Source organism: Lissotriton vulgaris, chromosome 2_1 (assembly GCF_964263255.1).
Source record: "Lissotriton vulgaris chromosome 2_1, aLisVul1.2, whole genome shotgun sequence".
Classification (NCBI taxonomy): domain Eukaryota; kingdom Metazoa; phylum Chordata; class Amphibia; order Caudata; family Salamandridae; genus Lissotriton; species Lissotriton vulgaris.
This window is the reverse complement of record NC_141687.1, coordinates 1,799,193,398-1,799,208,477: the sequence shown is the minus strand read 5'-3', so window position 1 is coordinate 1,799,208,477 and position 15,080 is coordinate 1,799,193,398. Positions and strand designations below refer to the sequence as shown.

The 15,080-nt window shown below is 43.2% G+C and overlaps 1 protein-coding gene across 1 annotated transcript in view; it reads right to left on the bottom strand.

The window, feature by feature from the left end:
- The window catches only part of KCNQ1 (potassium voltage-gated channel subfamily Q member 1), a 1,043,019-nt gene that overhangs the window by 393,453 nt on the left and 634,486 nt on the right, over positions 1-15,080 (bottom strand). Inside the window, exon 4 of the mRNA XM_086957849.1 lies at positions 1,194-1,272. Within this exon, the coding sequence (XP_086813975.1) occupies positions 1,194-1,272 (79 nt within the window). The remainder of the gene's footprint in view (positions 1-1,193; positions 1,273-15,080) is intronic.

The following is a 15,080-nucleotide window of genomic DNA, read 5'->3' as shown; positions in this document are numbered from 1 at the left end:
AAGTTAAGATTATGACTCTAAATCCAGCACCTACATCCACATTAATTTAAGCTGTTTTATTGGTTTGGTGCACTTTGTTTTGAGTTTCAATATTCTGGGTAAACTAAAATAAAAAACTAAATAGCAAAGGCTTCAATATAATTTATCATCTTTCAAAATACCCGGGACACAAGGCATCAATACATTCAATACATCAGTTAGAATTAGCATTGCACCACACACAACTATAACTTCTATATGTGAAATGGATATACATTTTCGTGCCTCATTAGTGCAACATGTAGAGAGGCTCTAAACTTGCAGCCAAATAATGGTGCTATGAGGAGCCATTTGCACTCCATTGAGCCACACTTCTCCACTACGTAGAGGCAGTGCTTTTAATAAAAGTCAATACGAGAAATGTTACGCAAGTAACATTAATCTGTTATGCCACTTTTGTCCATTTTGGTTTAGTTTTCTCAATTTTTTTTTTCAGACTTCTAGTTATGTTTATATTTGCTTGCCTTAAATCTTTCATTTTAATAACTACTTCGAACACATTTGATTAACAGCCCACATGGTATTTTAGTGGGGTGGGTTGAATGTTTTGCTCTGCCTGGGGAAGTGGATGAATTTGGTGACTCAGTGTTGATCTTGTAATGGGGAGTTCGGACCATATTCCGCCAATTGCCACATGGCAGAAGGTCTTCCCATATGCGTTCAGAAATGCGAGCGGAAGCAAGACTGGTCATCCCCCTGGAGCAATTTTCTAATTTTCAGAGCAACTTACATGGGCAAGCGATTTGCGCACTGCATGGTGCCGTTCGGGGTAATTTTTCAGCACTGCTCGCAGAAATGACGCTAACTTGCAGCACGAGCAGTGCAACATGCACATTTCCAATCATTGGTGTAACTCCGCATCATTTTGCAGAGTTTGGATGTAACTTGGTGGAATTACGCAGAGTGAAACTCTACGGGTTCCGCTCACCCCTAATTTTGACATGCACAGGCTTTTACAACTTAACAATTTTGAAGTTTATTTTGTCCTGTCACTAGTTATCTCCGAAACCACAAACTGAAATCTACAGCTCTAGCAGTGGTGCAATAGAATCCACGCTGGCCACAAACACAGGTTTGTCTTGGAGTGACTGTTTCCATACAGGTTACCAATTACACAAATCTAAGTATATACATGTAAAAAATATAAGAATTACCTGATAGCTGAAGTTGCAAAGACTTGTCCATTTGATCCGACGCAGAGGACTATCACTGATGCAACAACTACAATTAAATCTGCAACACATCAAGTGAAAAAAAATTACTTACTGACTATAATTGATATTTGACTAGCTAGTCACTCAGTGGCTCATTTTAAACAAAAGCATTGGCATAATGGAGGATACATGCACCCTCTGACAGCTGATGACACTGCATGAAGCTGATAGTTTGCAACTGCAGGGAAAAATCATACATTGTGAGAGATTGAGCTTGTACTGTGTGTCATGACATCTAGAGAAAGGTCTTCACAGAAGTTGCTAGTCAGGGTTCAAATGACTTTAACCGCCTGTCCCCAGCTTTGACCTTGGCCAGTGGGATCCAACCTACTGGCCCAACTTCCCGGACCTGGTTCAAAATAACTCATTAGTCAAAAGCTACATTCCCCCAATAAACAATAAAGTAGTGTGACCATCTCCCTTGGGGTCATTGCGTCTCTTCCCATTTTAAAACAACTGGTTGGACCTACATGGCCTATGTTGGAAGGTGTGGATTGAGTGTCCAAAAAAAGAGCAAGCTAAGGTCCAAGAGTCACCATAAAGGTAACCTCATGTTGCTCTTCTGGTCAGTTTCCTCCTTCCAACCACTGTGAAAAGATGATGTAAAGACCTGCATGTACTTAGAGAGAAAGGATAGAATAGGGAATTTAATCTTTCAGACGCGAGATAACTTGCCAAACTCATCATCACATATAGATGTTGCATTCAGAGGTAAGCACTGGCAAAGCCAAAGATTGATTAGAATAGGGTCCTCGCTATTTTTGGACTGTAACTTAATGTGACCTATTTACTCTACTGGAATTACGGAGTTTAGGTTACAACGACCTTCTCGGATATATCAGACTTTATGTTTAGTGGCATGATAACTTATTAGACTATTGCCAGCAAGCGTTTATTTTTGTTTTCTGGCGCCATATCTATATATCCATGCTTCTAAGTTCTCATGGCATGTTTATACTACTCTTTTAGACCTCTTCATCTTAAACTGAGGAAGGCTGGCCACCGTATTGCGACACGTAACATAGTGTCTGGATGTATTTTAAGCCAAACTTGGATGTACACCCGATGCTGTGTATGATATGTAAGTCTTGAAGGACGTTCAGTTGTTCGGTCCTAGAATAGTAGAAATAGAGACTCTTTGATCCTGATTAATTTATTTGTATTTGCATTTATTTTTAGTTATCCCTGGATATTATTGAGTTTACCTCCTCTGGTGTTGCTTACTTATACGATTGTAGACTATGGAAACATATGGCTACCTTTTGATATGGGTGTCACCTTGGTTCTCATAGAACCCTTGTAAATATTCTATAAACCATATTGAGAATCCCCGTGTTCTTTGTTTCATCTTTTAGTTTTCACTTTTTTTAACGGAGAAGTCTATCTCGGGAATTGTTACTGGTACCTGCTTTTGATATTATATGAGAAAACAGGCGAACAGTTTTATCTATATATGTATTTTTCTATTCCATGTCTGAACTGCATTTATTTCCACAGAAGATATCTTGAGCCTCTGACCAATGATGCTTTAAAAGCAATGAGCCCAAGGGAGACACTGCGAAGGATATTAGTTATTCTCTGGATAGTTTACATTCTTCAAGTTCTTATCCATTAGAAGTATGTAGAGTTTTTCCTTGCTGTATACACAACTGCAAGATACTATAGGTCTTTTCTATTTTCATATTTAAGCTTTTGCACTTGGTGACTATTATTATCCCTCTGATATAGAATTGTTGATGGTTGGTATATTTTGTTTTAGGACACATTATTAGTTTCATGGCACCTAATTCTGGTGATGGTTGGTACCTCTTGTTTTATGACACTTTATTCGTTTTATGGTACCTTATTCTGGATCCTCAGTAAGCAGTGATAGTTTGCACCTATGTGATTATTAACTTGTGTTTAAATTGTAGGAATTATTTAAATTAAGGACTAAATTGTGCTGTATCTATCCCCACAGAGATGATTGGATTTTACTAATGGAGCCTCAACCATTGCTGTAAATTTCCTTGTCAAATGAATTAAATGTATCAGGCTTTCTGAATACTGAATAGACTATATCATATCAGCGCCCTGATGAAGGATGGTACATGTAATTCCGAAACGCGCGTCTGGGCATTTGTGTTGGTTAAATTGTCTATTATGTTTATGAATGTTATGTATTGTCTTTGTTAAACTGTGATTTTTTGGAAATTATAATTTTTCTTGTTTAATTTTTTCCGTTGTTTTTGCCTGTATATATATTTTTTTGTTGAGACATGTACCCTGAATAGGTAGATTGCTTCGTTCATTTTTGGGGCTCCCCTGTATCAAACGAATTTTGGAGTCACATACAACTAAGAGTATATGTATTTATTGAAAAGTAACTCCATAATAATCGAATGAAATAGATAAGTATTTTGGGAAAAAAACTATTTTATATTTCTATAAAAATGTGTTACTTCCTTTGTGGGACAGTTTTGAGTTACATATGTATGATGTGAATATGTTAAAAGGGATTTAGTGTTGTAGGTTTGGTTGACCTGAATACTGGCTCCATGGGTGTAAAGTGAGTCCTTTGCATAGAGAAATGAACAGCAGGGAACGCTGCAGCACTACAGGAATGAGCTCCAGGACAACTGGCAAATGGAGTTGGTTGAGGGTAAGTTAAGATGAACATAGAAGGAAGGGGGAGGGATGACTGTATAGAAGTGAGGTGACAGGTGAAGTTAGGATTGCCACTTTTTTCATATAAAAATACCAGATATTTGTTACATTCTGAAATCATGAATGGGCTTTGAAATTGTATTTTAACACAAATTGGTGTACAGTCAAAAATACTGTGCATTTCTTGTTTTAACTTTAATAATCGTTCATACATACATATATATATATACGTCTGTGTGCTGGCCGACCTGTGTGTGCCTATTTTTGTGTGACAGAAAGAGGGAGAGAATCAGGACACTCTCAGGAGATAATTTAAAGGGAATGGGTGTACTGTTTTTGTGTTCATCTCAGCTTGTTTCACTCTCAGTGTGTGTGACCGCTTGAGAATATATAGTATGGTGCCAAACAACAACAAATAACATATGGCATTAAGAAGCAGCAAACATGACAAAACAAGGAAATGTTAACATATCATCTTGTTTTGCTTTCATTTTGTGTAATGAGTTCACCTGATTTGTTTACATAAACGCATTTCTTCTGCGTTTTGGTACGTGCTGCAACTGGTACCGAAGTCACTACGTATCATCATATCTTGCCCTTGGCCCCGCCCCGCCCCTAGCCCCGCCCATTTGCCACACCTCTTACTTATTTTAATGAGTACCTGCACTTATTTTTTCCCATTTAAAGCACTGGTGAGAACTGTCTCTTTTCATCCAGAAGGTTGGTGGTAGATAGATTGTGCCAAAAGACATCAAGCGGTTAAAATTATCTATGGCAACAGTTGTTCTGGAATTTGTTAATCATGCCTGGGTTGCATGGTGAGATTAAAAATAATAATGGAGGGAGCCGGGGCTTGGAGCCAACTGTAATGGCTTCACACTAGAGGAGCTCTGCGCTCGTAAATGCTGGAAGCCCAAAATCCGGAATGAAATCCAGCCCCGGCGGAGCCCAACAAGTAGGGAAAGCAACTGTACCCCTGGCGGAAAGATCGGAGTGGCTGGAATCCCTGGGGAACTCTGTGAAAAAGCAGTGGGAGCAGTGGACTGCCAGGGCCTGCTCGAACACATGGAGTGGAAGGAAAGTGAAAGTGCAGACCGGCGCTGGAGAGTTTAGATCAGCGGAGAGCTGGGGAGTCGAGTGAACGGCATCAGGCAATCTCCTGTGGCCGCGGGCTCCGGAGCTAAGCTTCTGGGAATCGGATGCAGTGGGGCGCCAGCTATGATCACGAAGAGGACCCAGCAGTGGTCTGAAAACAATTTGGCCTCGCCTACGATGTAAGTGTGTAGGCTTATCTCCTTAACGATAAAGGTGAGGCGCAGAGGCACTTGCACCCGGAGTGCTATAAAATACTGTCTGGACACTGCTAATGACACGTCTCCCAAACGTGGGCGGCCCGGACATAGAGGCTGTGAAAGTGAAGACAGACCCCAATGAAGATGTGGTTTGTGCCCTGAAAAAGAAGCGAGGCCTCAAGAGAGTGCAGCGCACAGACCCGGCTGGGCCTTCAAAACCACATAGATTTTAAGTGGGAAATATGCATACCACCAAGCCCAGAGAGTGAGGGAGGCTGTGGAAGTGGGCATCTAGGGTAACCCTGGGCGGAGTTCGTGGAGTTGCACTATGCGAAGCGCTAAAAAACTCAGCGGAGCTCCGCAAGCGGCAGAGTACAGTATAAAAATGCCATTCGCAGTGATTGCACAGTGCTCGATGCTTGTCCGCACTGTGCAGTCATTGCGAACAGCACCATGCACAGCGCAAGCTTACCTTTTCTTCCGCTCGAGTAGATTTTAACTGGAGCGGCAGCTTTCTCAACGCGAACGGGCAGTTTCTCAACGCGAGTATACATGACCACTCGCAATGAGAAACCTGACCCTTCCGCATTAATATCGCCAGGAGGTTTATTTTCCACGCGCGTTATCACCAACTTGATGTCGGCGATCGCAAATGAGAAAAAAAACTCAGCTCGGCTGCGCGAAGCGGAGTTTTTCGGAACTCCGCGAGCTACACTTAACGCCGAGTGCGGGAAACTCCGCGAGCGGAGCGGATTTCACCACCCAGGGTTAATCTAGGGATACGGTGCCAGTGAGGTGAAAAGAGACTGTGTGTACATTGGGATATACGTTGTACAGTCGGCGCCACGTTGCAGCGCTTGGGGACGGCGATTACATCGGCACTGTGTGTGGCCATGAGGGAGTGTTAGAGAGCGGGGCACAAGATGAGCGTGTATGCGGGTGGATGGCCCCTCTCCCTCTTCGGCAAGCCTGAAACAACAGTGGGGGCACCGGCCGGCTTTGTGTGGAGACAGGAAACCCACGCAAGATTGGTGGGCAAGTATAAGGGGCAGGGATTAGACAGGGCCCATGAGCATTGGTTACAATTGAACCCTACAGGTAAAGCGTTGAGCCGGAAGAAAGATTCTACAAGAGGTCAACAGGGACTCAATATAGAGACACAGGAAAGTCGGATAACTAAGAGACAGTGAGGCGACACAAGTGAAGCTGCCGTGGAATAGAGGGGCCCTCTGGCCTGAACATAGCCATACGTACAGCAGGGTGAAGCCAGGAGGTGGAACCCAGGGCGTGGCTAGAATAGGAAATATATCTGTAGAAGGCAGCTGACTGGAGGGGAATCCTTGAAGGGTAGCAATCTACGAAGAGTGAAAAAGGAGCTGTTGTTTGTTTGGAAGGGACTACGACGGCAATGGTGAAACCTAAAGGGCTTGTTATGAAGCAAACTAACAAAATTGATAAATATGCGGTACAAAGGTCTGGGTCAGGAGAGGTTGGGGCCCAAGAAGAGAAACAGGGGGGGGTCAGAGCCCTCTCTGGCGGCCATAATGGCCGCATTCACATATCTTAAAGGAATGTTGGAGCCCAAGATAGACACGGTAACAGTAGAGGTGAACCTCTTGAGGGCCGACTTTAGGAAAATTTCACTACAGCGGAAGGGAACATTGTACAGCTACAGGAAACCACGAAAGGTCTCAAAGATCAAGTAAAGAACTTCAGGCAACAGGACGCCCTAGCAGCGAAACTTGAAGACCAGGAAGGAAGGGCGTGGAGTAATAACCCACGGGTGGTTAGGGTGCCGACAGGAATAGAACGGCCAAGTGTAGAGCTTTTTCTCGAAGAATTGATAACGCAACACCTGTGCCCCAGAAGAATGTTGAACTTTTTCACTATCGAACGGGCTCATAGAACACTGGGCCCGAGACCAAAACCAGGGGCAACACTTATAATGATCATTGCCAAAGTCCTCAACTTCAGGGATAGAGAAGTAATCCTGCAAACAGCCAGAACTCATGGGGATCTATGCTATGAAAACGCAAAGATTCGCTTCATTCCAGACTTTACACTCCAAGTACAGAAGGTACGCCGTAGTTTTGAGGCTGTTGAAAAAAGAACTTTGAGCTAAGGAAATCAAATACATGATGTTCTTTCCAGCGTGATTGGGCATAGTGGCTGAGGGGAAGATATGGTACTTCACCACACGGAGAGCACCTGGGAGTGGCTTGAAGGCTGGCGTGAAGTGAAGAAAAAAGCGACAAGGAACAGGGAAGATAGGAAAACCCAGGGCTCTGGGGACTCAGACAGACAGGCAAGTTGAGCAACAAAGAGACGGATAAGCGATGAACATTGGAAGCGGCACCAGCTGGACTGAAAGTAATAGGTGATTTGATCTTGGGCGAGTGAGGGCGGGGGGAGAACTGATTTTGGCAGAAATACTGATACTAGGGACACTGCGCCGGGTAACTAATACTGTACAGCATGTAAGGGCTGGAAGCGTGGGTAAGAGCAGAGTGAAGAGGTGGCTCCAGTCCTACCATAGCATGAAGTAGTTCTATGGGGCGACAGGCTCTCTGCAGGTTGGGGTGGTGGGTCGTTTTAAACCTGTCAAGCAGGGAAGCAGGGTTGGGGTGCAGTTACAGGGGTTATGTCCACACCAGGTGGGCAAGTTCATTAGTTTAGTTATTAGTTTTAAGCTCATAGAAGTGAGGAACAGGTGCACACACAGCATCCAGAATGGTATTAGATGGACAAAAGTCGTTCATGACTGAAGTGCTCACTTCCCAAGATGAGGTTAACAATATTGGCATGGAATGTTAATGGGTTGGCCAGTAAAGCCAAAAGAGCGTTAGTGCTTCAATATTTGAGACGGCATGGCCAAGATGTGGTTTTGCTCCAAGAAACTCACCTCCAGGGTAACCACTGTAAAGCAATTGATAGGTATGGTTATAGGCTCCAGGCACACACAGGGTATACAACAGGTTTGAGGGGGGTGGAAATCTTAATAAAGGATTCGACACCGCTGACCGTGCAAAGATGCTGGTTCGACACATTGGAGAGATACTTGGCTATCTCAGCAGGATGGGAAGGGAAGACGGTGAATTTTTGTTCAGTATATGTTCCCACGTGCCTGCATGCAGACACCTTTGCACAACTAGTTAAACTTCTCCTGGAGATGCCATTGGGTACGCTGACCGGTAGCGAGGTAGCTCGACGGTTGGTGTATAAGAAACAGGAATTGAGAGAATTGAGTGATAATAAGGTGAAAGCACATGTGTTAGCAGTCCAAAGGAAACTCTATGATGTTGACGACAAAGCGTGGCTTAAGCACAGGGATAGGGATAAGAGCTGTGTCCCAGAAACACAAAACCCTAGGGAAGGATGTAAACGTGTGGGAAAGAAATAGCGGAAGAATTCGCTAACTACTATGAGGGTATATACACCTCCACTACAGAGAGGACAAAGGGGGACTGTGAGGCTCTGCTGTGCGAAATGAATCTCCCGAGCTTAGAGAATGATGACTGGCAGTCACTGGAGCAAGAAATAACGGTGGAGGAGGTCGCTAATGCTCTATCTGAATTACAATCTGGTAAGGCAGTCGACCTTAAGGGATTGCCAATAGAGTTTTACAAAAGTGTGGCGAGTAGGATTGTCCCAAATCTATTAAATATGTACAAGGATGTGAAGGAAAGAGGGGAACTACCAGCAGATTTCCGCACAGCTACTATCGTAGTCATTCCTAAAAATGGTAAGCCCCGACTGAACAGACCCATATCTCATTTAAATGTAGAGGCGAAGGTCCTAGCCAAAATCCTAGCAAACAGGCTGCGACCAGTGATATCCACATTGGTCCACACAGATCAATCAAGATTCATGCCTAATCGAAGTATGCGACTAAATCTGAGGAGATTTTATGGGGTTCTACATTGGACAAAATAAACGCTGAAGAGAGCCACAGTCCTCCTATCGCTGGATGCGCAGATGGCGCTTGATAGTATAGAGTGGCAGTTTATATTCGCCACCCTAGACAGACTAGGCTTCGGTCCTGAATTTTGCTCCTGGGTGAAGCTTTATATCGTAACCAACAGGCTAGAGTGAGAGTGAACGGTGAGGTGTCCCACTCCTTCCCCCTCAGTAAGGGTACGCGCGTCAGGGGTGTCCGCTGTCACCGATGATTTTTGCCCTGGAGCCTCTGGCAACACGGATACGTAACGATATAGTGTTACAGGGGATACCGAGGGGATTAGGAAGAAAAGATATCCTTGTATACAGATGACATCATTCTATATTTAACTAACCGGTAAAGGTTGGTTCATAGGGTGCTACAGGATTCCGGCGGTTCGGCATCTGTTCTGGGTATACGATTAACTGGACAAAATCCCTAATGTTCCAGTAGGACGGTGAAGTCCCACAGAGATTAGCGACTAATGCCCCCTCCAAATTAAACTAAAATGTACGTATCTGGGCATACAGATCTCCACGAATGAGAATGATTTCCTGGTGGAGAATGCATATCCGCAGGTATACAGAGATTAGAAGATGTGGAACACTGGAGGAAACTGCCGGTGCCGCTGATGGGGAGAGCAGTCCTCTTTAAAATGATGTCGCTACCTTATCTATTGTATGTACTGCAAAACACCCCTCACGTGATCCCGCAAAAAGCCTCCAGAGACATAAATAGTGAGGTGCGTAAACTTCTTTGGTTCGGTGGAAGCACCAGGAGAGCCCTTGGGAAGCTCCAGAGGGGAGTATATGAAGGGGGTTTAGTTGTCCCAGATATTACCAAATACTACTGGGCTTTACAACTGACTGTGGTAAATGATTGGACCTTTATAGATTGGGCGACCCAGCATTCAGGGCAGACCACTGGGCCATGGGGACAAGGGGCTACACAGCAGTCGTATACGGTGGATGCACAGAAAAGCACTTGCCCATGCATACGCAATCAGTTGTACGAGCCTGGAAAGAGGAAACAAAACATGTAGGTTAGAAGGGCAAGTTAACTGGGAGAACGCCACTATGGGACTGTGACCAGTTGAAGGCTCTTAGGGACACTTTCAAGAAATGGGAGATTCTTGGGATTGAGAAACTGTAAGATCTATGGAGGGGCCAGAAACCGCTCACATTCACAGAGCTCCAAGGGGAGTATGACTCGGCAAGAACGGAACAGTATAAATATTTACATTAAGACACGCATTACACCAGCACATAAGGGAGAGAGAGCACCCTTCCGGATTATTCCCCTCTGGAGGATAGATTGCTTATGGAACCAATGGTGACCAAGGCCACCACCTAAACATACAAAAAGTTACTCTATAACTCTCCAAACACAATAAGTCCTCTCCGGGCGACATGGGAGACGGACCTGGGGCTACTGGAGGATGATGACTGGTAAGAAGCAGTAGAAAGTCCCAAAGCAGTGGCAATTAGAGCCAGGTTCCGTCTGGTACATCATATTTAGGCTGTCCGGAATTCGGTTAAAACCGAGTCTAACTGACAGTACCCTACAGGATGAAAATAAGCAGATTTTTTCACATTTGTTGCACTGCTTGGCCACTTGAGGGAGCCAAAGCAGTACAAAACATTAAAACTCCCTGCAATACATTTCAGAGACGTCAGTAGTCAGTGCTCAATGGCTACTACGGAGGAGATAATATCAACCAGTCAGGTAAGGACTTTGGTATTTGACTCACTGTAATAGGCGGGTCTTGTTGCGGGTGGCAGTTTGAGGAAGAATAGCTTTTTTGACTGCTTGTAAGCAATGGTACCCCCTTCTTAGCTCCCCCCTCAGTAATGAATCCTGGGACTGGACCTCAGTGATTCCTGGAGGCCAGGGACCGCATCAGCGGGTTCCGGAGTGGTTCCTCACTGGGCAGCCGCAGAGTACTCCCCACTGTGCAGCTTAACTAGCTGAGCCTCAAACGAGCCCATCTGGCATTACTGTAAGCTGGCAGTCTGAGCCAATGTTGCGATGGCCAGCCTCCAGGCAGGCCCATATCGGTCGGAATTGCCACTCTCATTCCAGTCACTACTGCAAAGATAAGATAAGTGCCTAGCCTGGAGTAATGTATCATTCCTAAATTCCTGCTACTAATTAAAAAAAATGTGTTTAGAGTTAGCGCACCACGCAGTCATGATGTCATCATATTCATTCTGAGCTGAAAGTTAAAAGCTGCACTGTGTCTCCTCACTGTACTAATTTTCAGTGGTTCTCAGTCACACTAATCTTGTTTTAAGGCCTGGGTCCAACATCAACTTTACTTGCAGTGCGCCACCGAGCCAGAGCGTTACGAAGTCAGAGTCTTGCTCTGTGACACAGGCAGGTAGCGGCATAGCTCGGGGTAATGATTTTTATTGGGGTGTACTCTGCTCAACCAATCCATTCCAGGCTGTCTGGTGAGTTTTCAGTTTAAGTGGTGACAGAGGCGCAACTCGACCCACATTTTGGGGGCGGGGGAGCTAAGAACAAATTTTAGGGGGGGAGGCTGAATCTTAAGCAATAGTCAGCGTGGAGCTGCAGGGGCTCTTAGAAAGGATGAAACAACAACATTAATATGCGAATGGTCATTTAAACACCTGTGAAGTGCTCGGTGCGGCTGTGTGTGTGCCCGAGACAGCTTGTCTCAGCCCGGGCTGACACACGACGGGGGGACGGAGGGAGTGGTGGTGAGGAGGATATGGGCTGAAGCCCTTGAAGTCCAATGGGCGATGCGCGTGTGACTGGGGATATATCTATCTGCATGCAGCCCTTTCGCATTTCATTATCAGGGAAAGACTGGATGCTCTGCCGACTCTATGTTGATGTCAGAAGTGTTCAACTCTTGTTTTTGTGCGAATATTGCCCCCTGAAGAATTCCTCTGTGGCTTGTCAAGTTGCTGGGTTTTGAGATGACTTAATACAAGTTACGCAGATGACATACTGGTACCAACATACCTTTAACATACCGGTCACCTATACATTGTATTTGCCAAAGAACACTCATGCCCTGTGAGCAGACAAACCCACACCTTTCACTACAGAATACTTTTTGATCTATGAAACTAGAAAGAATGAAAATGTATTAAAAACTGCAAATTATAATGCAGCAGATGATAAATTATGTCATTATGTTTCGAATACGGGGCTTTTATTTTAAACATCAAAAACACATAGGGCCTCATTTGAGAGGTGCACACAGAGGCAGCCTCTGCTCAAATCGCTCCTTTGGTGAGAACGAAATATGCCTCCCTTGCTGGTGAAAAAAATGCGACAGCAGGCCCTTTTCACAGGTCAGCGCAGGCAGAGTGTGAGAAGTAGATGGGAGGGCAAGGTATTGGGTGAATGGGTGCTAAAATACATTGTTTGCAGCACATTAAAAATAGTTGAAAGTACTTTAAACTGGATCACTTGAGCCAAGGTAGAGGGCGTTGCTGGTAGTAGGACCTTTATGCACATAGTTCTTTTCACCCCTCGGAAGATTGGCCCCTTTGTCCAGCTCACCCATGCCATGCCAAAAGCTAGCACTGGGCCCAAAAGTGAAAAATTGTTGAGAGATGATTTATGCGCCTATCATTTCACTTTGTGCGTGTTTCATGAGGAATGGAAATAGTTTTCACAGATTGATGACTTTTGCACACGCTTGTCACCCTAGGTCTTACCACTAGGAAATTATGCCAACAGAAGAATGCTCTGGGAGAGGCTAAAAGACTGTTCTCGTACATTATTCACCTTTCTCAATTAATTACTGGGGTGCCAAAACTGGCCTGCTATGGTGTGCAAACAGTATTACAACCATTAGTACCTCCAAACTGGAATAAAAGCTGCAGACTTGGTTCGCTTTATTTTACTGCACCAGAATGGTACACTTCATAAACGTGGTTTACAAAAAAGTTAATCACAGGAATGGATACATGTTTAGTGAAAAAGTAACTATGTGAATGCCTTCAATGTAAAATATGTTTGTGCCAGAGTGATGCAGGTACTGAATGGTAGAACTACATGCCTATTATTATAGCAAATAAGAAAAAGATGGCATGGGCATTCAGAATGCACGCTACTGTAAGAGGCCATTAATGGGATGGGCATGCAGGGTGCTTTTCATTGTTACCTGGGGGTGATCATTCAAAAGAGAGCAAGGGCAAGAAAAATGAATTATTATATCATGCAGTGGAAGCGATTTTTCTGTGGAGAGACCAACAAATGCATCAGCCTTGACGCTACACTATCTTTTCACTTCAAATGTTTTTCTCTATCAGCCATTAAATAATAACAGAACGTTAAGCCTAAATCTTTCTAGGAAAAGTTATACATGAATCCCTGTCAGTCTAGCCCTCTATGGGGATGTATTGCTTCTAGAAACATGAAATGTGGCAGTAGATAAAAGGCACCTAGTCCCACTTTGGCAGCTAATTTTCAGCCTCTACTTCAAAGAGGTTCTGAGATTTAAATTTGCTATCGTAATACTATTGCCATCAAATGTATTAATGCAAATTAGCTTTGTAGTAATTCAATTTACAGCTTTCTAAGACTCCTATAAGAGTCTTGAATATGTATTTGTGTTCACGTATTTGTCAAGCACTGTATTACCAGAAGGCACCATGGTCCTGTAAGGTCAAAACAATTGCTACTCTTAACAAGATAAAGCAAGGTCTTTTTTCCTTTAGGAAAGTTCAGAAACTTGGTCTCCCAACAGTGGACCACATATACACAGTATGTAACACTATCATTATACCATGAACTATCAGTGCAGAAAGCAAGCAATAATAAAAGCAAACAATCCATAAACACCGGAAAAACACTGTTTCTGTTGTTTTTAATGGTGACAAAATGTGTAACCACTGATAACCACCGTTTTTTTAAGGTATTGAAATCACTGGAAAACACTGGAAAACCCCCCACCAGAATTTACTCAAAATAGAAACTGAAAACAGAAAAGCCTACAAATATCACAGGAGTCAGGCACATGTGTAGATGGAAGACAGAGTATGCGTGAATAAAACACCCAGGCAAATTCTCAAAAACCTACTAGCACATAACCGGTGGCAAACACCACACAAATAATAATCGACTACTGTTTTTACACATAGAATACAATTTAATTCCTCATAAAAAAATATTGTTTGATACAATCAATACATGATTGTTGACATTTGATAAAACAGTTTGGCATTATAGCATATGCATTCTTTCATACACAAGACACTTTTAAATATAAAAGCTATTGGATGGTCTCCTGTCTACGCGTTTTGACACCTAGCCGTGTCTTCCTCAGGACTGTACCATCGTAGTGCTGTAAGGAAATATATTTAAAAATTCTTTATAATTACGTATTTTAGTGCAAAAACAGTATATACTATGAACATGATAATATGTGCTAGATAACGGTTATAAACATACAATGATAATACCGCCTAGAGCTAATTTATAGCTTTTAGCCTACTTCACCCCAAAAGAATAAAACCCAATTATATTTACAATATATAACACCTACATGTTGGACATATTCCTAACATACGCATAGATTTGTATACTTAGTGATGCCATTTAGCGCATATATACATGTTGGACATATTCCTAACATAAGCTTAGAGATGTATACATAGTGATACCATTCAACATAGTCTGCTTTTTCAGTTTGACAATTTCTTTTGATATACTATTCACCTTGTAGTAGTACCATAAATACAATCATATAGGTTTCATGACAATCAGTTGAAATTAGTGGAAAGATAAGGAAAAGAAACAGTATAGAAAGTGAGAAAAGAGATGGAGAGGATTTAATCTAGTCTGCTAAGAATTTTTCATTGGGGAAAGAAAACTTTTTCTGACTGTTACCAGTGACTCACCCTTACCTGTTTGATATAAATCTTTTAAAAGCGGGGGTTATTCTAATTCATTAAGATGCCCCTTCACTGT